This window comes from Podarcis gaigeae, assembly GCF_964106915.1.
Source record: "Podarcis gaigeae genome assembly, chromosome: 15".
In the NCBI taxonomy this organism is placed as follows: domain Eukaryota; kingdom Metazoa; phylum Chordata; class Lepidosauria; order Squamata; family Lacertidae; genus Podarcis; species Podarcis gaigeae.
In genome coordinates, this window is record NC_139692.1 from 7429940 (window position 1) to 7453702 (window position 23763).

A 23763-nucleotide genomic window follows, 5' to 3' on the forward strand; every position below is an offset into this window, starting at 1 on the left:
AAGGCCTGCTTCACACATTACAGGTTAAGCACATATGCAATGTGAGTGTGGAGGGACACCATGCTCAATTTGACTATCCACATCTATTTTGTACCATATATGTGGTGGGAATGTAAGAAGGTAAAATGCTTTTGGGAAATTATTTATAATGAAATGAAGAAAATGTTGAAATATACATTTGTTAAGAAACCAGAAGCATTTTTACTAGGCATTACAGGTAATGAGATAAATAAGAAAGAAAAGAAGTTATTTTTATATGCAGTGACAGCAGCAAGAATATTGATGGCCCAGAAATGTAAACAGGAAGAATTACCTACGATAGAAGAATGGAGAACTAAAATGATGGATTATGCAGAACTGGACAGAATGACAGGAAGGATCCGGAATCGACGAGATCAAAGATTTACAGAAGATTGGGAAAAGTTTATCCAATATATGCAAAAACTGAGTGATAATAAAATTACGTTTGTAAGCTTTAAGGAAGCTCTGTGAGGGGAAAGGGTTAAAAGGGCAGAAATGTGTAAAAAGTAATGATAGGAAGGAATGGCAGACAAATTGAGGGAAGTCAAAAAAGAGAAGTAAGATGTAATTAAGATGTATGGAATGTATAAATTTGTTTTTGTATTTGAAAACTAATAAAAATATAATATATTAAAAAATATTTTGTACCATATATGTGGCCAATGACAGCTTTCTGGCATCTCTCCCCACCTCTCATTCTTAAAATTCCATGAAGCTCTTAGGTGCTAGTTTTAAAACCAGAAGGCTCTAATCCGTATTGAGGGGGGTTTAAAAATTGCAATTCTTAAAGGCATGAATCCTGATTTTGGAAAGCAAATAGGAACAGAAGGAATACAACAGACTGCGGCCTCATCCTTTAATAACATGGAAGCGGGAAGAACTGGGGAGATGGCATAGCTGTGGACTTGTTCCCAGTCAGGATGTTTCCCTGCGAATGATCTTCAAGGCAGCTAGAAACCACCACCGGCTTTGCAAGGCTGTTTCTGCTAGTTACAGATGCTACAAAGAATGCCATAGTGACCAGCTGAAGTTCTAACTAAGCATTATTTGAAGATGTGTATAACTAAACCCTGATGGGTGATTTTCTTTACAAAAAGAAAAAGCAGCCAGGGTGGTAGAGGGAGAAGATAAACAACACAACCCTACACATGTCTACTCAGAAGTGATTTCCATTTGAATGGAGAAGTGGCAGGAAAGAGTGGATTCAAGTTGATTCGCTATTAAAAATTTCTGCAGCCTCTTTTCCTCTGCAGAGTTCCAAATACATGCTTGTTAAAAGTCAACATGGTTAGGGAGCAGATGAGGGCATGTTTGGAGCAGGGCATTTTAATAAATCATGGCTTTAAGTTGACCTGTTCAAAACAAATCATTGTTGAGATTAACAATGGGTTCTCAGGTTTGGATAATGCACCAAGTTGTAGTCAATTAAAAACAGAAGGGGGAAAAGCCTTCCAATCTCCTTTCTAAGACTCAGTGTCTCATTCCCACCACAATAAACCATAGTTTACTGTGGCACCCAAACACAAAAAATGTCAACTCATAAAAACTCAAGATCAGGGAAGGGAGCCCAATGTCTCATAAGAAAATGGAAATCATGATCGAAGAAAGAAGGGTAAAAATATATTATCATAATAACCTGCCGCAAACTCCTGTCATTGTTTTTTGTGTTCTCCGATACGAAGACCACAACGACTAATTTACCTGGCCGCACAGTTAGGGTCATGTGTTTATTTTAAAGCACTAGTAGAGTTGCTGTCATTGCTGCTTTCAATATTAAAAACACATAATCACCATTCAGATTTGAAATGCTCAAATCATCATCCCCATTGGCAGTGAGACTGTGGGAATGAATGTGTTCTCAAGAAGACTTCAAAATATTTGTACACAATCAGCTCAAGCCACTGGTGCGGATGGGGGACAAGGAAGGGAACTGGTGAGATCCAATTCTTTTACATGACAAATTATTGCTCTCTTTTGGAAATTTCTGCTTGTAGATGCGGTGGAGCATGGAAGCAGACAAACAAGGTTTCTTTAAGCCACCTGCTAAGTTTCCTAAATTGTCAGTGCGGCCAAAGATCTTAATGTGCTGTGACCAAAAGCAAGGAGCAAGGAGTAACGGGAAATATGTGAAGGGAACACCCGCTGCCTCTTTTATAGTTAATCCCTCGTTCCATTACTTATGGAAGGAAAATACTACAGGCACTACACTTTTAGGAGAAAAAAAATTGCATCAGGCCACCTCCACACTGTCAGTATTCTGCAGGAGCACAACTGAAATTTAGGATTGCACAATTAAAGTTGATTAAAGCACTCAGTCGCCCGAGTGTAACACATCTACTTAAACACCCACCCACCTCCCAAAACTGACTTTTTGTAGTTGGGAAAGTGATGGGGAGATGCACTGGCAAATGTGGGATGAACAAACAATTATTACCACCAAATCAGGATGAATTAAGGACCAATGCTAATCGTTGTATAATCTCCTGGCAAAGAAATCAGAATGAATGTTCGAATGAAGACCAGACATAGCCTAACTTCTGTTTAGGCACAAATCATGACGGGATGCTCAATAAACAGGTCATCTGGAGGAGCTGAGCTAAGCCTTTGGGGCAAATGCAAAATTGTACTGGAGGTGTTCTGCCCTCTTACAAAAGATGCTTTTGAGGCTTAAGTAGGAAAACAGGCTGCCAGTTTAATGATGTCTGCCAACAGCTGGTCCCCTGCCCTTAGGTGAGGTAGATGGAGGGGAGGAGAAAGACAGCAGGCGGGCACTGGGGAAAGTTGATCGGATCAGCAGGATATGGCAAGTAGGCTACACCAAGCCCCTCCTACTCAGAGGTAATTAACCCCATGGGGTCACTGGCGGTTCACGAGGGAGCAGGCTGGTTTTGAGACTGCAATTAACAATGCAAATTCTGCTAATCAGAAACATATGTGCATAAACCCAATTAGCTGGCTGGGAGGCAGGCAGAGAAGAGGGGACGGTAACACTGTCAGGGCTTCGTGTTCACAAGCCCAAGAGTGATGCTTTTAATCACCACTGCAAGCTGGGAGTAACCTGCGGAGGTTTTCCCCATCCTTTCTATTCCCCCAGAAAGTCGAATGAGGTGGAACATACCATGCCACCTGCAAGAAGTTTGCTGTACACTTCACAGCAGCAACTAGGGATGGAGGTGGAATTCAACTGAGTTCACATTTAAAAGGTAGCCTACCTAGTTTGCGCTTTTATAAAAGAATAGGTGAACTGAGATACAGTCTGCCCTGTGTCGCCCTGGCAACCGGCAGGCTCTTTCCACAGCCATTGGGGCAGAAGCAGGTTCTCTGCTAGCTTATAGTTGGTTGGTTTGGGGCTCTCTTGGGACGAGCTCCATACAAAGGCAGAGAACGTACAAGCACCTGTCTGGAACAGGTGCTGCTTTGGATTGTTAACTGATCAATTCTTTTGCCCCTGAGAAGAAGAGAGTTTTAAACCTTTTGATCCAACTGTTTGTGTTCCAGAATTACTACTTTAAGAACTCTGCTTTGCTGTACCACTCTGGCCTAGTCCTTCCTCCGTCCTATTCCATCTGCATTTCACAGCTCCTGGGGTGTCTCAATAAAGGAAGGGGGTGGTTTCCTGTGGGTTCAAAATACCCTTTGAAGGTCACACCTGCACCCTTCATTTAAAGCTGCATTATCCCATTTTAAGCAAGCATAGCTTCCTCCAAAGAATCATGGAAACTTTAGTATGTTATGGGTGATCAGAGTTGTTAGGAGACGCCCTATTCCCCTCAAAGAGTTATAATTACGGGAGTTCACCAGGAAGAAGGGTTGATTGTTAAATCACTCTGAGAACGGTAGCTCTGCAGGAGGAATAGGAGTCTCTTAATAACTCTCAGCACCCTTAACTACAGCTTCCAAGATTCTCTGGGGAGAACCATGACTGTTTAAAAGGCGTAATACTGTTAGAAATAGTGCAGATTGAACCCTATTGGCAAAACAGAGGACAGGTAATGCGGACAGTAAACATGAGATATTTGCCAAAAACAAGCCTTCCCAAAAACTCCATAAAAATATTCACATTTTCGATAACTGAATATAAACATTCCCATTCAACACACACACCATTTCGGTTCCCACTCCCACATTAAATAAAAATAGACCTCTCTCCCAGCTTTTACCTGCTCATGGAAGAGGCAATGCCAAGCAATGACAAGGAAGATCTGGTGACTGGTTTGCCAGTTTATGGCTTCTAGTAGCCTAGAACACTAGCCCATTACTTTGGACAGGAGAAGTATGCTGGAGAAAGAGGGTTCTCCACAGGCAACCAGTGGAACAAGGTTGTTCTCTCCCAGATGAGAAAACACATAAATGCCTTACATTCCATCTGATCCCCAAGTATCTCAGAATCCTATTGCTATCCTCTCTGAGGAAAAGGACAAGATATATTCTTGTCTCTGTATTCCATGTATAGAAGCTGACTGGGCAGGCAACTGAATTTTGCTTCAACTATGGTGTCTTCCACACCTGAGGGCAACAGGGCACCTTAGGAGCTATAGGGCAGGCTGCCTGGCACACACAGCTCTCCACCACTCCTGGCCCTCCAGCATCTGCAACCTGAGGCAGATCCCTCACATTGCTTAATAGTAGGGCCGGCCCTGACCACTTACGTATCCCTGGTCAATAAGAATTTGCAGGATATTCTTGATAACCTGTGATGACGGACTCTAACAAAGGAACAAGTGGCCAAATCCTGCACTTTCCCCCTAAAAATGTCTTCTCACGTGGCAACAGAGAGGCTCGCGGAGCATGAACAGGCCTCATCCCATAGTTTAGTGGCTGCAGGAGAGCTATAATGGCATTTGCTATGGCTGGCACTCCAGTAGCCCTTGGGAACTGATATCTGGGTCATGGGCAAGAAGCAGCCACCTGTGGTAATTGGCATGGAGATTATTGCATATTCTCCACTGAAAGCAGCTGCTGCTTTGATTCTATCCTGACAGAATGGTCAACTGGTAACGCCCCCCCCCCACTTCACTTTTTATTTCTCACTGGGATGCTCGAGTCAGGATAGCGCTCCCAGAAGGATGCATTGGGCATGACAGGGTTGGGGTTGGTGCCTCACACCATTAACATGTGGCAGGACAACAGCTGGCGATCCATTTTGGCCAGGCAAAGGACCTCAACCAAGAAAACAGGTGGTTCTCCTGGACTGTACACACACAATCTCCTCCCCCCCAGTTGAAAGACGCATCTCCTCTCCAAAGCGGGCAAGACGATGCAGAACCCTTCAGATTTCAGTGGCAATGATGTCCTCATAAGGGACATCAGTTCCATGGAGGTCAAGGTCTAAAGGCTCTTTGCCATCCTCCCCTGCAGCCAGCTGCTGGAGCATCTTCTCCAGGTTCTGGTTCCGTTTGTACATGTGCAGGTAGCTCTGCTGCAGCTGCTTCTGGTAGTGGATGACTTTCTCTTTCTCCTCCTTCCAGGTCTGCCGCTCCTGTTGGAAGCCGGCCGTCATCTGCTGGTTGCTATCCTGAGCCTCTCCCAGCTCAGCCTTCAGCTTCTCCACTTCCCGCCATAGGGCTTGCGCTTCCTCCGTCATGCTCCCCTCCAGGCCCGCGGAGGCCGCCCCACACTTCATCTGCTCCCTGAGGATGGTGAGTTCCGTCCGCAGCTCTGCGATCTCCTGCTCCAGCAGGTTCACCTTCTCCCTCAGGAGCTCCGACTCGTTCTTCTTGCGCTGGAGCTCGTTCTCGCACACCTCCAGCTCCATAGCCTTGGCGCGCAGGGAATCTTCCAGGTCCTGGATTTTCATATCTAGCAATTCCATCTTTGCTCGGATGTCCTTCAGCTGAGCTTTCAGGTTGAGGACCTCGTTGGTCTTGCTGTTGAGCTCTGTCTGGGATTCCTTCAGCTGCTGCTTCAGGAGAGAAATTTCACCAGACTTCTGACACACCTGGAGGGAAATATGACAACAACAGCCAGGGTGTCATACAGGAATCAGCCTTCCTGAGGCCAAAGCTATGGTACAACTAAGTTTAATGTGGACAAGCAGTGATTATGGTATACATGAGAATAGATTAGACCAGGGTGGGGAACTTCAGGTCCAGAGGCCAAAGGCAGCCCTCCTGGCCTCTCCAGCTGGCTATAAGATCTCTCTCAAGCCACCCCCCATCTCCCCAGACCTCGCCCCTTCCTGGCCTTGCTTCACATTCAGAGTGTTTTGCCTGTCTGAAATATATCCTTTGAATTCAGATAACGCGTTTTGCTTGCTTGGCTGGAGTATGTGTATAAACGAGCCTACTGGAAAAGGGTAAATTCTAGTTGTTCTCCCCAATTTTGCCTCCTGTGGCCCCTGGAAAGTTGGGTTGTAATCATGGGAGAAGGTCTGTAGAGCCTCCTGGGAGATGAAATCCATTTAGCACTCACTGAGTCAAGTGTTTGCTGCCAGCCTATTTGTTTAGGCCAGCGGTTCTCAACCTGTGGGTCCCCAGATGTTGTTGGACTACAATTCCCATCATCCTTGACCACTGGTCATGCTGGCTAGGAATGATGGGAGTTGTAGTCCAAAAATATCTGGGGACCCACAGGTTGAGAAACACTGGTTTGGCAGACATTTCATCATGGCTACCTGCTTTCTGAACTATTGCATAGTTTCCTGAAGCCTCCAGTGTTTTTATTTCTTTTTTACTGTTGCGTTTCTGATTGATTGTTTTAGGCTTATTCACATCCCACCTTTTTTCTCCAAGGGGCGCATGGTTCATCCTACTGCCCAGTTAATCCCTACAATGACCCTGCAAAGTTGGCTAAGAGGTTGTGACTTCATGACTGAGTGGGGATTTGAACCCTGAACTCCCAGATCCTAGCCTGACACTCTAACCTCTACACCACACTGGCCTCCTAGAGTCTTTCTGCTATGGGGCAGCTATAGAAATTAAGCAGGTAAACAAATGTGGGGAAAACGAAATGTTACTTAGAGAAGGATCTGAACTATTTTCCTGGAAGCTTGAATTTGTTTTATTCTGGATTGCTTTATCTGATATTTTAATGTATTGTGAACAGCTTTGAAATTCTTTCTTTAAAATATAATAATAATAAATAAATAACAACAACAACAATAATAATAATAATAATAATAATAATAATAATACCCCGCCCATCTGGCTGGGTTTCCCCAGCCACTCTGGGTGGCTTCTAACAAAAGATTAAAAATACATTAAAACATCAGCCATTAAAAACTTCCCTAAACAGGGCTGCCTTCAGATGTCTTCTAAATGTCATATAGTTGTTTATTTCCTTGGCATCTGATGGGAGGGCGTTCCACAGGGTGGGCACCACTACTGAGAAGTCCCTCTGCCTGTTTCTCCATAACCTCATTTCTCACAGTGAGGGAACCGCCAGAAGGCCCTCAGAGCTGGACCTCGGTGTCCGGGCAGAATGATGGGGGTGGAGACGCTCCTTCAGGTCTACTGGGCCAAGGCCGTTTAGGGCTTTAAAGGTCAGGACCAACTCTTTGAATTGTGCTCGGAAACGTATATAAAGCGTTGTAGAAATGAAATGAAGAAGAGCAAATTTCATTGGAGAAAAAAGGTGCCTAGACACACTCTTGTGGCAACCGTAACCAAGGTTTAAGGTGCCATTCGGCGATTACCTTATGTACCTGAGTTTCTAATGCTGCTTGTAAGCCTGGATGAGGGAAGGAGAGAGGTTTGTGTGAATGGGTGTAGAAACTAGTCTCCTGAGCACAAGTAAAATTTACATATGTTGCTCCGCCTACTTTTTCCTCAGGCCCCACCCACCATCGCCTGCTGGGAGGTTGCCCAGAAGGAAATGTGACCCTTGCAGTTGAGTAAGACTTCCTGCCCTGACTTAGCACCTAACTGCCTAATGGTAGGGCCGGCCCTCACCAGTGTGTATCTAACTGAACTCGATGCTGTGAGGCAGGCTAGGCTGACAGACTTTCGAAAAAGCACCAAGCTTTTTAATACAATTTCGAGCAGCGGAAAATGGATAAATGAGGCACTTTCCCAGTCTATTTAATCCCCCTCTAAAGGGGCAGCTGAAGTCAGTGCTGCATAGTTCTTTCTATGGTTTATGAAGTCAGTGCTGCATAGTTCTTTCTATGGTTAAAATTTCAACAGTGCTGCACAGTAGCTTTCTGTGGTATGGTTTTTTGTTTTTTGAAATCTCCTTTTTATTCTGGGAATATCATATGGAGATGATTCAGCCAACAGAATCAGTAAAATTGGGGTAGAAGGATACAAACAATACAAGTAAAATCACACCAACGCAGAAAAACCACATTTTAATTCTATTAGCTGTTTATTCCGTTTCCAAATAAAACTCAAATATTCTTTGGATTTTAGACTCTCCTGGTAAAAGGCAGTCAATAATTGGAATAGCCAATACAGAATGCTGTCCTGTCTAGACCTTTTAAGATGGTGACGTGGGGTGGGTGGAATCGTCAAAATGCTACAGCATTTGTTTATTCCATTTTGATGCCACCCTTCTGTCAGAGAACTCAGGACTACATCTGCAGTGCCTTTCTCTTTATCCTCACAAAAGTGCTCTGAGGTAGGTTGGGCTAAGAGACAACTACTGACCCAAGGCCACCCTCCCAGCTGAAGCCTAACCCTCTAAAAGCATTGCATTTTTCAGTCCTCCAAGCCCTGCATTCTCCAAGCACTGAGCACTTCTAAGCCCTGCATTCTCAATTCAACAAAAGCATCTTAAGAAACCTGAAATTTAACTTTAGATTGGGGTTTTTCAGCCCAAGGGCCATATTCCCTTCTTGGGGGGCTGCATAGCAAATGTGGGAAAAGTAGATAAGCATAAATTATTGTACAGTGAATCAAAAGTTGGAGGTTTCTAAAGAAAAGTGTGCTTTTAGATGTGTTGTGCACCCACCGACAACAGCTCTCCATCTGTCTTCCAGGCAAGGAAGAAATATTATCCCAATACACAGACATATTCCAGCCAGGCAAAAGCCTGAGGGCCAAATAGAGGGGACTGGAAGGCTGCAGCCCCAGGCCTGAGGTCCCTCGCCCATTTCAGATCTTTGCCATTTACAGCTCTCACCTTGGGAAATTTGCATGACCGCACAAAATATATTTGGGTAACTTAACTTGGATGCAGCAATCCTAACATTAACCCCAAGTAGGACTGCTTAAGAACAAAGTGATCTTTAAGGAAAAGGCCTCCTAAACTATGATATGATGTGTTCAGTTTCATTATGTGGGAATAGCAGTCAGTACTCCGGTTCTTTTTCAGAAAGCAAAGACAGTTAATCCTGCATATGTTTCATGTTCATGCATTATAACATGAAGGCAAAATGCAGTTGCTTCATTCATTTCAACGTGGCCTGAATATGACTTCTTGAGGTATGTCATGGATTTGTAGAGCATGAAGCTACATTAATTAATTCAACCCCTCCTTAAAATCAAACTTTTTTGGTGAAACCTTTAGCACAACTGCCTAGTTCTCTGTCTTGCTATAACTCAGCCTAAGCATGTGTAAGGGGCACTGCCACATGTTGCTTCTCTGTTAACCTCTGCCTCTGTTTCTCTCCTCTTCTAGGCTGAAGTTTGTAAGCTCCTGGGGGCAGGGACCTTCCCTCTCGAACTCTGTAAAGTGATGGTGCTAAACAACTAGCTCTTCGTTGAATTATTAACCTCTAGTGATCTCCCGATTTTTGTTCCAATGCAATTAAATGACTGTATAAACATAGAAATATTTCATTCCAAAAAAGTAACCAGCAAACTTTCAGCACACCCGCTGAAGTTAATGGACCCAAGTTAGTCATGTCCATAAATTTCAGGGAGTCAACCATGACTCCTGTTGGTTTCAACCCAATGAAAGTGATGGTGATGATGATAATGAATATTACATCAACGGAAGACCTGACAATGTTTCCTACGATTCTCTTTATGACTGTGACATACCAAAGGGTGTAGCTGCATAACAGGAAGAGGTCCTTTCATTGGCTCAGGCCAGCCCATTTAGATGAAACTTATGCGAACACCATTTTGGTACGTACGTGTCAGGGGACTGCCATCGGAACAGGGAAGGGAGGCAGAGAGGCTGTTGGGATACAGGGAGTCTCCAAAAATCTTGCGATGCAGTTCCTCTTTCTTGCAATGGGGAAAGCCACACCTCCAGAGGGGAAGAGAGTAAGGGACCAGAGGATGCTGCTGGGAGCCCCAGTGCCGCACCTTGTCAGTCTGAGGGTGGGGGAAGCCACACCTCCAGGGTAAAGGAGGGGAAGGGGCTAGAGGATGCTGCGGGGAGCCTCAGCACCGCTCCTGGTCAAGCCAGCCAGGAGGGAAACACGCCTCATCCGTCACCCACCTTGTGCAGAGGAGTAAAATGCAAAGAAGGAAGGAAACAGCTGGGGGTGACTAAGTTCTTATGTTGGGGGAGGACCCGGAAAGAGCCACCCCCGGATTCTGCTAGCAGTTTAGGCAGACATGAACTGATGGTTCTGCACTGTAAATAGTGTTTACACCAAAATAAAGCCTGTTAAAGACAGGTCGGAGTCCTGCCTGGTTACTCACGAGCAACCACCACTGACATCTGACAGTACGCTTGCCTGACTTGTGGTGGCAACACATCCTTTACTCCCTCTGTGTACCCATGTACAGCACATTCCCACCCCATCGCGGCGCAAGCTTTTCCCTATTAGGATGGAGCTGGGCCTCACCTCCCACTGAGTTTCCTCCAGCGCTGGGGCAAAGTTGGTCTTTTCCTTCTCATAGGACCTCAGCTTGGCCTCCAGGAGGTCCTGCTCCTTCATCAGGTTGGCCAGTTCCTCCCGGAGCTGCTGCTTCTCCTGCTGCAACTGGAACACTTGCAGCTGCAGCAGCTGCTGGGTCCTGTGGCTCTTCTGCGACGCCTGCTTGAGCCTGCTGTTGCATTTCTGCTTCAGCCCTTCCATCTCGTCCCTGCAGCGCCTCTGCTTTTCCTCGTAGCTTTGGCAGGAGGTGATCTCCTTCTCCTCAAAGCTGCACTGCAGCTCCTGAAGCTCCCCCTCCCTCTCCAGAAGCTTCTGCTCCAGCTCCTGGATGGCCGACTCCTCCGTGGAGATGGGCGAGCGGACGCAGGAGTTCTTCTCGCCCGGGTGGGGAGCAGCAGACATTTTGCCAGGGTTCAGGATCTTGGTACCCCCATCCGAGAAGGACAAGGCCTTCAGGCTCATCATGTTACTGTCCTGCTGGATGGCGCACTGGGTGATGTTCAGGGCAGAGCCCCCAAATCGGCTGATGGGTCCCACGGGAGCGACAAGGGGATCCAACTGGTAGCTGCTGGCTGTACTGTGCGTGGGGAGGCTAGACATGGAGTTTCGTCCTGAGTCTGACAATCCTCCGGAGCACAGAGCAGGCTTAGCATCCAGATCCTTGGCTTTCTCCTGCGATTGCAGCTTCTGGAGAACATGGTTGCCATGCTCTGGAGAAGAGTGGAGGACTGTGCTGGAGCGAGGGAGAACAGGCTTGAAGGCTGTGGGCCTCGTAGCACTCTTGTCAGTGGCCTGCGGGGAAAAAGAAACTGGATAATTACTGGGACTGGCAAAGGTGACAGAGACAGCCAAACCAAAAGTTCAAAAAGGAGTGAGAAATTTATAAAGTGCCCTCAAGTTAAAACCTGGACATGCTTTGATTAATTTTCACAAACCACAATATGGATTATAAGTATAGTATTCAGATAACAGAAGAAAGGGCAAAATGATTAAAGAAGCAGTTTATTAAACAGATAAGACAGACCTGCTTTGAGGAAGACAAAAGCCTATTGGAATTGGGAATTAAGAATAATGTGGCATAAGTTCTTTTGAAAGAACGTATGGATTTATGGATATATGTTTTTATTATTTTATCATTTTTGTTAATTTATTGTGTGTGTGTGTGTGTGTGTGTGTGTGTGTGTGTAAGAAAACTAATAATATCTGAAGGTTGATTGAGCATGTTTGCAAGCACTAATTGTACTCAACCAGACCACATCTTTACACAAGGATGTAAGAAAAGGTTGGCTGGATCTCTCCAATAATTCACTTAGTCCAGCTTCCTCTTTTGCCACAGTAGCCAACCAGAAGCCCCTAAGAAAGACATCAGGGTAACGGACATCTTTTCTTTCTCTGTGTCAGAGCCTTGGTTCAGAGGCAGGGCCCCTCTAAATGACCAGCTCTTGGGGGAGAACTGTGGGAGACAGCGACTGCCCTTGTGTCCAACTTGTGGGCTTCCCCAAGACATCTAGTTGGCTACTGTGGAAAACACGATGCTGGGCGGAACAGGCCTTTGGCCTGATCCACCAGCGTTCTTCTTCAGTTAGCACAAGTGAGATCTTTTGGTATACACTGGCCAGGTTTCATGCAACTCACTAGTTCTATCTGGTTGGAGACTGGCTTCAGTTTGGGTGGCGTCGGGGTGCCATAGTCCACGCTGCTCCTCCCAGCCTGGCCTCCCAGCTCCCCCCCAGACAGCGGGGTGTAGTCTGTCCGGTGAGCCTTCTGGTTGACCTTGATGTAAAAAAAGTCCTCATTCTTGTTGCCCTTGGAGCTGGACTTATTGTGAACAGTTTCCTGAGAGAAGCCAAATTTCAACAGTCCGTCTGAGTATCTGTTCAGCTTCTTCAGATGGGAAGACTTGCGCAATTTGTACTGGGATGCCCGGCAGTGCTTGCTATGGAAGCTGTGGCCTGAGATGAGGCTACTGACACTTCCCATGATGGTCCTGGGTGAAGGGCATGCACAGAAGGGAGGGCACCCTGGGTGGGTCTTCTAAGAGAATGTCCTCACTGTCGGGAGAGAAGGCTGGTGTTGTGGTCATAGCAGAAGCCTTGCTGTGCCAAGGAGCAATAAACCTGAGAAAAGGTGAGAAAGAAATGAGGATTGGTGAGAATGGGTCAAGGTGCCTAACATAAGTCCGCTCAGAAAACAGTCACAATGGATATGGAGGAAACTTAAATCCAAGTCCCACCTCTGTCATTGACACATCATATGGTGTTGGGTAAGTCACCATATCTCAGACTTGGCATCCCAACTGATAAATGAGAGTGGCATTTCCCGGAACCCCACTTCCTGTTGGAAAGATGCCAATGAGGAAGAGATACAGGGTGACCCACAAAGTAGGGAATCTTTAATGTCTCCTCCCAACCTCAAGAACATGGTCCCTTTGCCTTCCTCAGACTCTGAGTATGAAAACCCAGTGGTGTCTTCCCTGCCACACAGAAGCCAGTGGTTCTGGAACTGGGCAAAGACCACCGTCAGCTCTGTCAGTATGGTGCTGCCAATCGCACTGCTTTTGATAACTTGAGATCTTGGCTGAAGCAACATCCCTTTGTGATTTAGAAGGTGCAGGGAGCAACAGCCAACTTACTGGGAGCTCTCCATGGTCCTGAAAAGGCCAGCCAGAATTTAAACAAGCTGTGTAAAGTCAAGATATATAAGGAGTAACCAATTTTTTTGCCCTCTAGCCAACATATTTGATAGTCAGGGGTGATGAAGCATCCATCAGCACCTGCAGGGCATAACATTGTCTTTTTTATGCAAACCAAAGCACAGCCATCCTTAGAAACTGATTTTTCTCTGATTTTTGTAATAAAGTTCTCCAACCAGGCAATGTGTACAAAAATGCATATATTAGTGAAAATAACATACAAAAATGCGGTTTTAGAGGAAATTTTAGAGGAAGTTGCTTTGAAAATTTGTGTATCTTAGGCAAAGGTGCATTAAAAAGTGGATATTAGGACTGAAAACATAAGACTTGAAAAATGAGAAACTAAGAGGAACCAAAACTAACAGATTTGCCCATCACACATTCTGGGCAACCAACTCCAATGAACAGCCTGGTGCTGGTAGAGATCCACTCCCCTCCCCCTGAATCAAAGCTTCATAAACAAAGCTCTAGAGTGAAGCTTAGCCACGGTAGTTTCAACTTTATTCCCAAATAAGCCCCTTGCTCTGCGCTTCCCCTACAAGATTCAGCACTTTTTGATCTGCTCCAACATGGATGGTCCTGCTGTTCTTAATTACAACTCTGTCTTGTATACCATTCTCAAAGGCACAGTGTGTCACTGCCGTCGTTACAGCTCAGCGCTGGTGGTACCCTATATATTTCCCCTTTCCCTGGGGCTTTAAAGCCCCTCAATCGATCCGGTGTGCCTCTCAACTGGTGAGGGAAAGAAGGAAATGCTTTCCTGGTGCACACCTAAAGGTTAAGGAGGGTGGAGCAGAGTTGCAGGTGGGTCAAAATCAGCACAGAATCAAAATGACCTCCATCCAGGTGCGTTGCAGAAGGGGAGGGGGTGGAAAGGGGGGGCATGTTGTGGAGGCTGATTCACTGCAGCAGGGAGATGGAACAGAAGCTGCTCCGATTGCTGCTACTCACTAAAAATCACTAAAAGCTTTTCTGCTCTACATACTGTGGGCGTTTGGGAGGCTGTCTTCATCACCTGGCAGGGACTGAGCCTTGTTTCTGCTTTCTCTCTCCCCACACACAACTTTGGAATGTAGACAAAATGGCAGTATAAAAGAAAATCCGCCCCCCTTTCCTTCCACCACTGTCCCCCACCCTGCTGCCAGCATCCCACCCAAATATATATATATATATGTCTTGTAGGCCTGTTGCAGCTGCAGAAGTCTGTGTGGGGAGGATAAAGTTTGCAGAGGAAGCTGGAAAGGGCGGCTGTGACTAATGGCAGAAAAATATCATCGGGAAGAGGAAACTGCAGAACAAAGACCCCTCCTGCTTGCTCACTTTTGGACCTGGTTCTGGTCGTAGATTTTTTTGTTTGCCACCTCCTCACTTCTCTGCTCCTCACAACTGTCTCTTAACATGTTCACAGAGGAATAGAGGAGGCTGCCTCAAGACAGCTGGTCCATCCAATTCAGTTTTCTTCTTCTTCTACACTAGGGGTAGCTAATGTGCCAAACTTCCACCAAGCCTAACCAGCACTGCAAGGAAGCTGCATTATGTCCGACCATTGGTCCATTGAGCTCAGTATTATCTGGCAATGGCTCTCCAGGATTGCAGACAGGAGTCTTTCCCAACCCCCAGCTGGAGAATACCACAGGGATTGAACCTAGGACCTCCTCTTTGCAGGACAGATGCTCTGCCACTGAACTGTGGCCCTTCCCAGCGCTTTCGTCCTGCAGTCAGCAGGTTGGCCCCGGTCAACACAAACCGTAAAGATTTCAGGCAGTGCTACCTTCCCATGCCAAGGACTTAACTTGGGACCTCCTGCATGCAAAAGAAGATGCTCTACTGGTGATCTGCAGCCCTTTCCCTTAAAGCTACAGTCGTTCACTAGAATGGCTTCAGGTTCTGAGAAGTCCCTAGGTGGGCTTCCTCTTTAGGAAAAGGGGAGAGGCTCTCTACCTGAAATCCTGGGAGGCTATGGCCAGCCAGTGTACACAATACTCAGGTGGATGTGCCAAAAGGCTCTCCAAGGCACCACTCATAATCTCCCTCTGGGTCCAAGCCACCCAAGTAGGCAGAGCACAAAGAAAGTAGAAGATGGGGTGTCCATCTCCTCACTGCTTACATTATTGATTTTTTAATTTATTATTATTTCGGTCACAGACCAGTTCCAGCCCACATACAATATCAAGGAAGTCATAAAACACGATAGGGATATTTGAATTTGCAATTAGGTATATAACAGGGACAATACAGATATAGCAACCGTTAAAATATATATAAATTAAAACTGAGTCACTAACATATAATCTAAAATTATCATTTAAGGCCTTAATCATTATGATAGCACAGCTTGTTCCCTAAGTTTTATGGCAATCGCACAGAATTTGGCTACCCTTAACGTGATCTCACAATCCTTCTCCTCTACCAGGGATTTCAGACATTGAAGTTCACTGCTTACATCATCATCATCATCATCATTATTTTAATTTACATACTGCCTATACCCAGAGGTCTCAGGGTGGTTCACAGAAGAAAATCAAAATATAAAACCACAAAATACATAATCAAAATAAAAACAACAACCCAATACCCCCCCCCAAAAAAAACACCCACATTTTAAAAGGGCATAGGATGTAAATCAGATCTGGTTAAAAAGAAACATTTTTGCCTGGTGCCTAAAGATGTATAATGAAGGTGCCAAGTGAACTTCCCTGGGGAGAGCATTCCACAGACAGGGAGCCACTGCAGAGAAGGCCAGTTCTCGTTTTGCCACCCTCCAGACCTCTCAAGGAGGAGGCACACGAAGGAGGGCCTCAGAAGATGATCTCAGGGTCCGGGGAAGTTCATAAGCAAAAAAGGTGCTCCTTGAGGTATTGCAGCCCTGAGCCGTTTAAAGCTTTATAGGTCAAAACCAGCACTTTGAATTGGGCCCGGAAACTAATTGGTAGCCAATGCAGTTGTACCAGAATCAGTGTAATATGCTCAAACCAGTGAGCAACCTGGTTGCTGAATTCTGCACTAGCTGAAGTTTCTGAACCATCTTCAGAGGCAGCGCTACATATAACTCATTGAAGTAATCTAACCTTGAGGTTACTAGAGAATAGACAACAGAAGTTAGGCTTCCATCCCTGTCTAGATAGGGGCGTGGCTGGGCCACCAACCGAAGCTGATGGAAGGCACTCTGGCCCTTGTAGAGGGCAGGTAAAAAAGTAGTAACAGCAAGGGCAGCAGTGGAGGTGGCCTCAGCAGGTACCCAAGGATGCCTATTTCCCATGTGTCATTCTTAATCAAGACATTGGCTCTAGTAGACTTTACTTTGGATCCAGCATTTGACAGATGACATGCTTACACCAAGGATCACTGCGCCCAAGGCATGCAAGCATGAAAACATGCACCCCCTGTGGTGGCTGTCAATGGCTACTAGATGCAATGGCTATGTTTGCCTCTGAATACCTGTTGGCTCCTCACAGGCAGGGAGTACCTGCATTAGAAACTCAGGTATCTATGCTAATCGCCAAACGGCACCTTAAATCCAAGATATGGTTGTCAAAATTGAATGTCCAGGTGCCTTTTTTTGCAGTAACATTCATAGTTGTTTTTATTATTCATTTCTAGACCGCTTTATATTTCGATGGAAAAAAAAATCTCAAAATGGTTTGCAACACATTAAATCAAATAAAACAATCCAGAATAAAACAAATTCAAGCTTTAAGGAAAATGTCCTTCTTTGAGTAGCATTTTGCTTTCCCCATATTTATTCCCCATATGTATTTACAGTAAAGGTAAAGGGACCCCTAACCATTAGGTCCAGTCGTGGCCGACTCTGGGGTTGCGGCGCTCATCTCACTTTATTGGCCAAGGGAGCCGGCGTACAGCTTCCGAGTCATGCGGCCAGCATGACTTAGCCACTTCTGGCGAACCAGAGCAGTGCACAGAAACGCCGTTTACCTTTCCGCCGGAGCGGTACCTATTTATCTACTTGCACTTTGACGTGCTTTCAAACTGCTAGGTTGGCAGGAGCAGGGACTGAGCAATGGAAGCTCACCCCGTCATGGAGATTCGAACTACCGACCTTCTAATCGGCAAGCCCAAGCCTCTGTGGTTTAGACCAAAGCGCCACCTGCGTCCCTGTATTTACAGTACTTACTTAATTTATAGAGCTGTCCCATGTGGAAGTACTCTAGGAAGCCAGTATGCTGTAGTGGTTAGAGCGCCACAATAGGAGCTGGGAGATCAGGGTTCAAATCCCCAATCAGTCCTGAAGCTCACTGGCTGACTTTGGAGTCAGTCGCAGCCTCCTAACCTACCTCACAGGGTCACTGTTGGGATTAACTGGGGGGTGGGGTTGAACCACGTACTCCTTGGAGGAAAATAAATGCAGTGAACAAGCTCTTCTGCATACTGCTTAAGAAAGCTGGAGGCGTCAGTCAGGTGGAGATGCCAGTCACCAGCCTGGCATCCAGAGATCTCCACATGGTCACAACAGGACCTGCGCCAGTCGCAAAATGCACCCAGCACCTGGCTAATTTCTAACACTCAGGAGAACGCTTTTGCACTCAGATTCAGTTTGCGGGCTTCCTAGAGGCATCTGGTTGGCTGTGCGAACAGGATCCTGGACTGAAAGGTCCTTTGGCATGTTCCAGCAGGGCTCTTATGTCTTTTAACAATCTCTTTTATGTGCTTGAAGGGACATGGGTGGCGCTGTGGGTTAAACCACAGAGCCTAGGACTTGCCGATCAGAAGGTCAGCAGTTCGAATCCCCGCGACAGGCTGAACTCCCGTTTCCCAGTCCCTGCTCCTGCCAACCTAGCAGTTCGAAAGCACATCAAAGTGCAAGTAGATAAATAGGTACCACTCTGACAGGAAGGTAAACGGCGTTTCCGTGCGCTGCTCTGGTTCGCCAGAAGCGGCTTAGTCATGCTGGCCACATGACCCGGAAGCTGTACGCCGGCTCCCTCCGCCAATAAAGCGAGATGAGCGCCGCAACCCCAGAGTCGGCCACGACTGGACCTTAATGGTCAGGGGTCCCTTTACCTTTACTATACCTCTTAAAGAGATTTTAAAAATACTTAGCAATCTGCAAATGCTTTTAAATAAAAGAAAACAAACCTAGCAATGCCCATGGTCCACAGACCGTGCTATTTCCATCAAATATTTCCCAGCCCTGGATGGAGATCGTCCTCCGCCTCTTGCCTTTTCTAAGACAGCAGAACTAAGTTGTCTCATTGTCTGGCCCCAGCCTAACCTGATCCGGAGGGTTAAAGACAATTAAATAAAAATGGGATCGGGCTTATCTTCTTCTTATTCCCTGTCAGCTGGGGCATGACAGAAGCCTTTGTCCCAGCTGCCAAAGAGATTGCCCAGCCGTCAGCCCTGCCGTATTGACAGCCCATTATGATACAGTGGCCCGGGGAAGGGGAAAGAAGCACGCGAAGAGCTAACCCTTTATGATGCAAATTGGGGTGTGTGGACACGTGTCGGTGTGCAAGTGCCAGAATGGGATTTGAAGACCGCTGAGATTTTATCTGCCCAGCCTGGTGGGTACAGAGTGTGCTGGTGTGAGCATATGGAGTCGCTAGCAGCCAAGAGCACCTGGCCTTGCATATATATTAGGGAGCAGAGAGCTGGTTGTAAAAAAGGGGGCAGGGCCTGGAACATATTCTCTATGCTGAGAGGCAGGAGCTGCACTCGCCTCCAGCTGGATGACCCTTAACTGGATATTCAAGAGCCTGTTAATGAAATTAATCAATGCAAAGGGGGAGGGGGAGGATAATAGGCCATATGCAGGGCTTGTTAGAAGGTCACCGAAAGCCACACTGCTCATTTCTGTGCTCAAGCACAAATATCAGAATGCTGCCTCTAGGGAGGAGGGGGGAACTCAATTTGGTTTGCATGTGCCTAACTCACACTCTCTGAAATAATATGCAGACTGAAACATTCACACTTCTCTGAATTTTGCAGCGCAGTTCTACGGCCAAGCGATACACTCTAAAGCAGACATACTAGGGTAAAGCAGGCATAACAATGCATATAAATAGCGAAATGGATGTACAAAATGCATTTTTAGAGGAAACTGCTTTGTATCACCACACAACTTGGAGTTTCTCCTTCAAGTCCCCCAAATATCAGAAGCCTGCTTCACAGTACTATTCGGTATGGCTGCCCCTGTTCCTCTGAGATAAAGCAGGCAACCACTGGTCGTACTTCATGGAAAGAACTGAACATGTCTTTGTTTTGGCAATCTTTCCCAGAAGGATGATAATATCTATGTCTTAGGTTTAAAAATGATACAACGTGAACACCTATCTTCAGCTGCGTGCTTTGTTTTGTTTTGCATTGCTTTTAAAACAGATTTGTAGCTGTTTTGTGATATGCTTTTAAATCCTCTTAACGTTCAGAAATAACTAAAGAAAGAATTCTTGTGGGGGCAAATTCCATAGTTTAGCCATGTCCCATGTGAAGAAGTGCTTTGTTTTTTCTGCCCAGGACCTTCCAACATTCAGCTTCACTGAACGGCCCTGAGTTCTAGGACTGCATTTGTTTACAACCCATGAGATGCCTGTTCCAGGAGAAGTAAAATAATAATAATAATAATAATAATAATAATAATAATAATAATAATAATTTATTATTTATACCCCGCCCATCTGGCTGTGTTTCCCCAGCCACTCTGGGCGGCTTCCAACAGAACACTAAAATACAATAACCTATTAAACATTAAAAGCTTCCCTAAACAGGGCTGCCTTCACTGTCTTCTAAAAGTTTGGTAGTTATTTTTTTCTTTGACATCTGGTGGGAGGGCCTTCCACAGGGTGGGTGCCACTACAGAGAAGACCCTCTGCCTGGTTCCCTGTAACTTGGCTTCTCATAGTGAGGGAACTGCCAGAAGGCCCTCAGCACTGGACCTCAGTGTCCGGGCAGAACGATGGAGGTGGAGACGCTCCTTCAGGTATACAGGACCGAAGCCATTTAGGGCTATAAAGGTCAGCACCAACACTTTGAATTGTGCTCGGAAACGTACTGGGAGCTAGTGTAGGTCTTTCAAGACCAGTGTTATATGGTCTCGGTGAGCCTAGAGTCCAGGCATGTCCAAAGTCTGCTTCGGGGGCCTAATCCGGCCCACCGGTTGGTTTAATCTGGCCCCTGTGGCAGTCTATCTCCTGGGGGGAAATCCTAAAAAAAACTCAACAGCTTCAATCATTAAAAAAGCTCTGTAACTTTGGGGTAAAATTATAAAAAAAGCTCAACAACTTAAATCCTAAAAAAAGGCAAACAACTTCTTTGGTCGGCCCTCACGCATGTTCACTTCATCAAATCCAGCCCTCTTTGAAAAACGTTTGGGCACCCCAGGCAATCCCACAGATGCCAGTAACCCTCATCCCAATAGAGGGAATTGCAGATCCTCCCTTCTCCTCTGCCCTCCATTTTCATTGTGGGAAATGAATTTAAACAGGCCCCCATTGAGGGAGCGGGTGCTTAATTGTCTTTCAGAGTGGATGAAGAGCCCCCATTACAAGACACTCATTCACTCTAATTCATCAGCCTCATTCATTTTGCTGACATTCGCTTGGGATTATTTTGATTGTGGGCAGCGAGGGCATTCAGTTGGGAATTCACAAAGCACACCCGCACAAACACCCACACGCACCACCGCGATCTGTCATTAAGTGAGAGAGAACACTTCAGACTGAATTGCATCTTACAGCTGCTCAAAGAGGCTGGGAGTTCATCGTATTTCATGTTAGTTCAATGAAGAGCATTTGGGAGAATCCACGCCCACTGGCGGCCTCATTATCAAAGCAAGGAATGGATCCAACATCGAGGATCAGAGCTAGGAATTGACACAACTGCTGCAGAGAACCAGCATTTTATTTCCATCCATTGAATGAGAAGTCTTTGTAGTAGGATATGCAAACAAACATGGGGTTTAAAAGAATAAATCCAAGACCAAAAGGCACCCCCAATTAACTGGGCAGCATTCCCCTGCCCCAAAGATTGTATGTTATTTTTAACAGAAGGTTGTGCACACACCAAACATTGAAAGCAATGACTTCCACCAAAGAATCCTAGAAACTATAGTTTGTTAAAGGTGTTGGCAACTGTAGTTTTGCAGGGGCAACCATAGTCCCGAGGATTCTTTGGGGGGGGGAGGAGTAATGTGCTTTAAATGGATGGTGTGTACACAGGCTAAGCATCTCATGAAAGCTACAGATGGCAGGCACCGTTTTAGCAAACGCTTTCCCTCCTCACTCTCGCATGCAAGAGAGAATGCAGTTTTGAAGACGACACCTGTGGCAATGTGCACACAAAGTTTACAACCTCAGTGGAACAATTCTGAAGTGCAGGCACTCCTCAGTGACAGCACCCGGAGCCATGTCCCTTCTAAAACTATACAACAAACATGGATTTTTGACTAATGCAGACATTACGGCTTTAAGATGAAGTAGACTTTTCCTTACTCCGGCATCCTGCTTTGCCCAACATGCAGTTTAATGAAGGGCTCAGTCTATGCTGAGACAGAGACAGATCGAGAGATCCTAATATTTAGAATTTATATAAATTTATATAAATTCTGTTAAATAAAAAAAAATACTGATTTTTGAAAAAACATTTTAAAAAGGTATTTATACCCAATTTGCTATATTGCGAGCTGCTTTGTGAAGGTATTTTGCCTTGAATAGCGGGGATATAAACCTACATGAATAATTATCAATGTTAAAATAAATCAGTGATAAACATTTAGCATAGCCTATGACAGGAGGTATGATAGTCACCTTCAAATATCTCAACGACTGTCACATGGAGGATGGAGCAAGCTTGTTTTCTCCTGCCTGGGAGGGCAGGACCTGAACCAATGGCTTTAAGTTACAAGAAAGGAGATTCCAACTAAACTTCAGGAAGAACTTGGAGGCTTTTAACCAGAGGTTGGATGGCTATCTGTCATGGATGCTTTAGCTGAGATTCCTGCATTGCAGGGGGTTGGACTAGATGACCCTTGGGGTCCCTTCCAACTCTACAATTCTATGATTCTATGTGTAATAAACACATTAGAGGGAGCAGCCTTAGGATATGATTACTAATGCAGTAACTGCTTCTGAAGTTTGAGCCCAATTCTCCACCTGCGTCGTGCCAACTTATATTGGACTTTCCCAAGCTGGTGCTGCTCACCAGATGTTTTGAACCACAACTCCCACCAGCCCTCCTGTTAGCATGGCAGGGTTGGGGGTTATTGGTGTCATGACCCAACAACATTGGCCGGGCACTGCATTGGCTGACCCCGATTTTCTCCGTTTCCTCTGATGAAGCAACAACTTTCATCACGATCAGAGAGATGAGAAAGACTGCAGCATGCTAAATCTAAGTCCCTAGAATGATTCAGCCCTAGAACATTAGGCCCACTCACATCAGGAACATCCTTCATCTTTGTGGCACAGTGGGAACACCCCCATAAGCTAAATATGCCAGGGAAGGATGTTGATTTCTGTGTATTTAATTACAGGGAGCCTCTCCCTTCCCCAGCTGATGTGCAACTAATACTGCAATTGAGTTGTCACTAATTGTGCCTCTTTTGTTTCCTCTTAAGGGTTTGCTGGATCTTTGGGGCCTGGGAATCCATGTTTGGTTACTTCACAGGAAGTGGCAGGCGTCCTGAGAATGCTACTTTTCATGGGACGCAGGTGGCGCTGTGGTCTAAGCCACTGAGCCTCTTGAGCTTGCCGATCTGAAGGTCAGCGGTTTGAATCCCCGTGAAGGGGTGAGCTCCCGTTGCTCTGTCCCAGATTCTGCCAACCTAGCAGTTCGAAAGCACACTGGTGCAAGTAGATAAATAGGTACCGCTGTGGCAGGAAGATGAACGGCGGTTCCATGCACTCTGGTTTCCATCACGGTGTTCCATTGCGCCAGAAGCAGTTTAGTCTGGCTGGCCACATGACCCAGAAAGCTGTCTATGGACAAACGCCGGCTCCCTTGGCCTGAAAACAAGATGAGCGCCGCAACCCGATAGTCGCCTTTGACTGGACTTAACCATCCAGGGGTCCTTTTACCTTTACCTTTTACTTTTCATCAGCTAAAGTAAAGCTTCTCCCTCTTTTGGATGGAATATGTTTAAACGCAACTATTTCCATAGCATGCAGTATGCCTCAGGTTCAATCCCTCGTTTCTCCTGTAAAGCAGACCAGGAAGCCAGTATTGGGAAAGGCATTCTGCCTCTGAGACCCCAAAGAGCTGCTTCAGGTCAGAGTAGACTATACTGAACTAGACAGATCAATAGGCTGGCCTGGTGTAAGTCAGTTCCCTAAGTTGCAGGTGTAAAGCAGGTCAGCCAAGTCACATAAAGGCAAACTAAACTGGG

At 45.8% G+C, this 23763-nt stretch overlaps 2 protein-coding genes across 3 annotated transcripts in view; one reads left to right on the forward strand and one right to left on the reverse strand.

Annotated features, from left to right (window-relative positions):
* LOC310832095 (beta-4C adrenergic receptor-like) overlaps positions 1 to 23763 on the forward strand; it is a 685807-nt gene that overhangs the window by 308336 nt on the left and 353708 nt on the right. The gene's annotated exons all lie outside the window — the stretch shown is intronic.
* The window catches only part of LZTS1 (leucine zipper tumor suppressor 1), a 40583-nt gene continuing 17683 nt past the window's right edge, over positions 864 to 23763 (reverse strand). For both annotated transcript variants that reach the window (XM_083713592.1, XM_083713593.1), the window contains exons 2-4: positions 12371 to 12852; positions 10703 to 11527; positions 864 to 5959 (exon numbers count right to left, since the gene is read on the reverse strand). In XM_083713592.1, the coding sequence (XP_083569718.1) occupies positions 5291 to 5959; positions 10703 to 11527; positions 12371 to 12715 (1839 nt within the window). In that variant the 5' untranslated portion in view covers positions 12716 to 12852 and the 3' untranslated portion in view covers positions 864 to 5290. The remainder of the gene's footprint in view (positions 5960 to 10702; positions 11528 to 12370; positions 12853 to 23763) is intronic.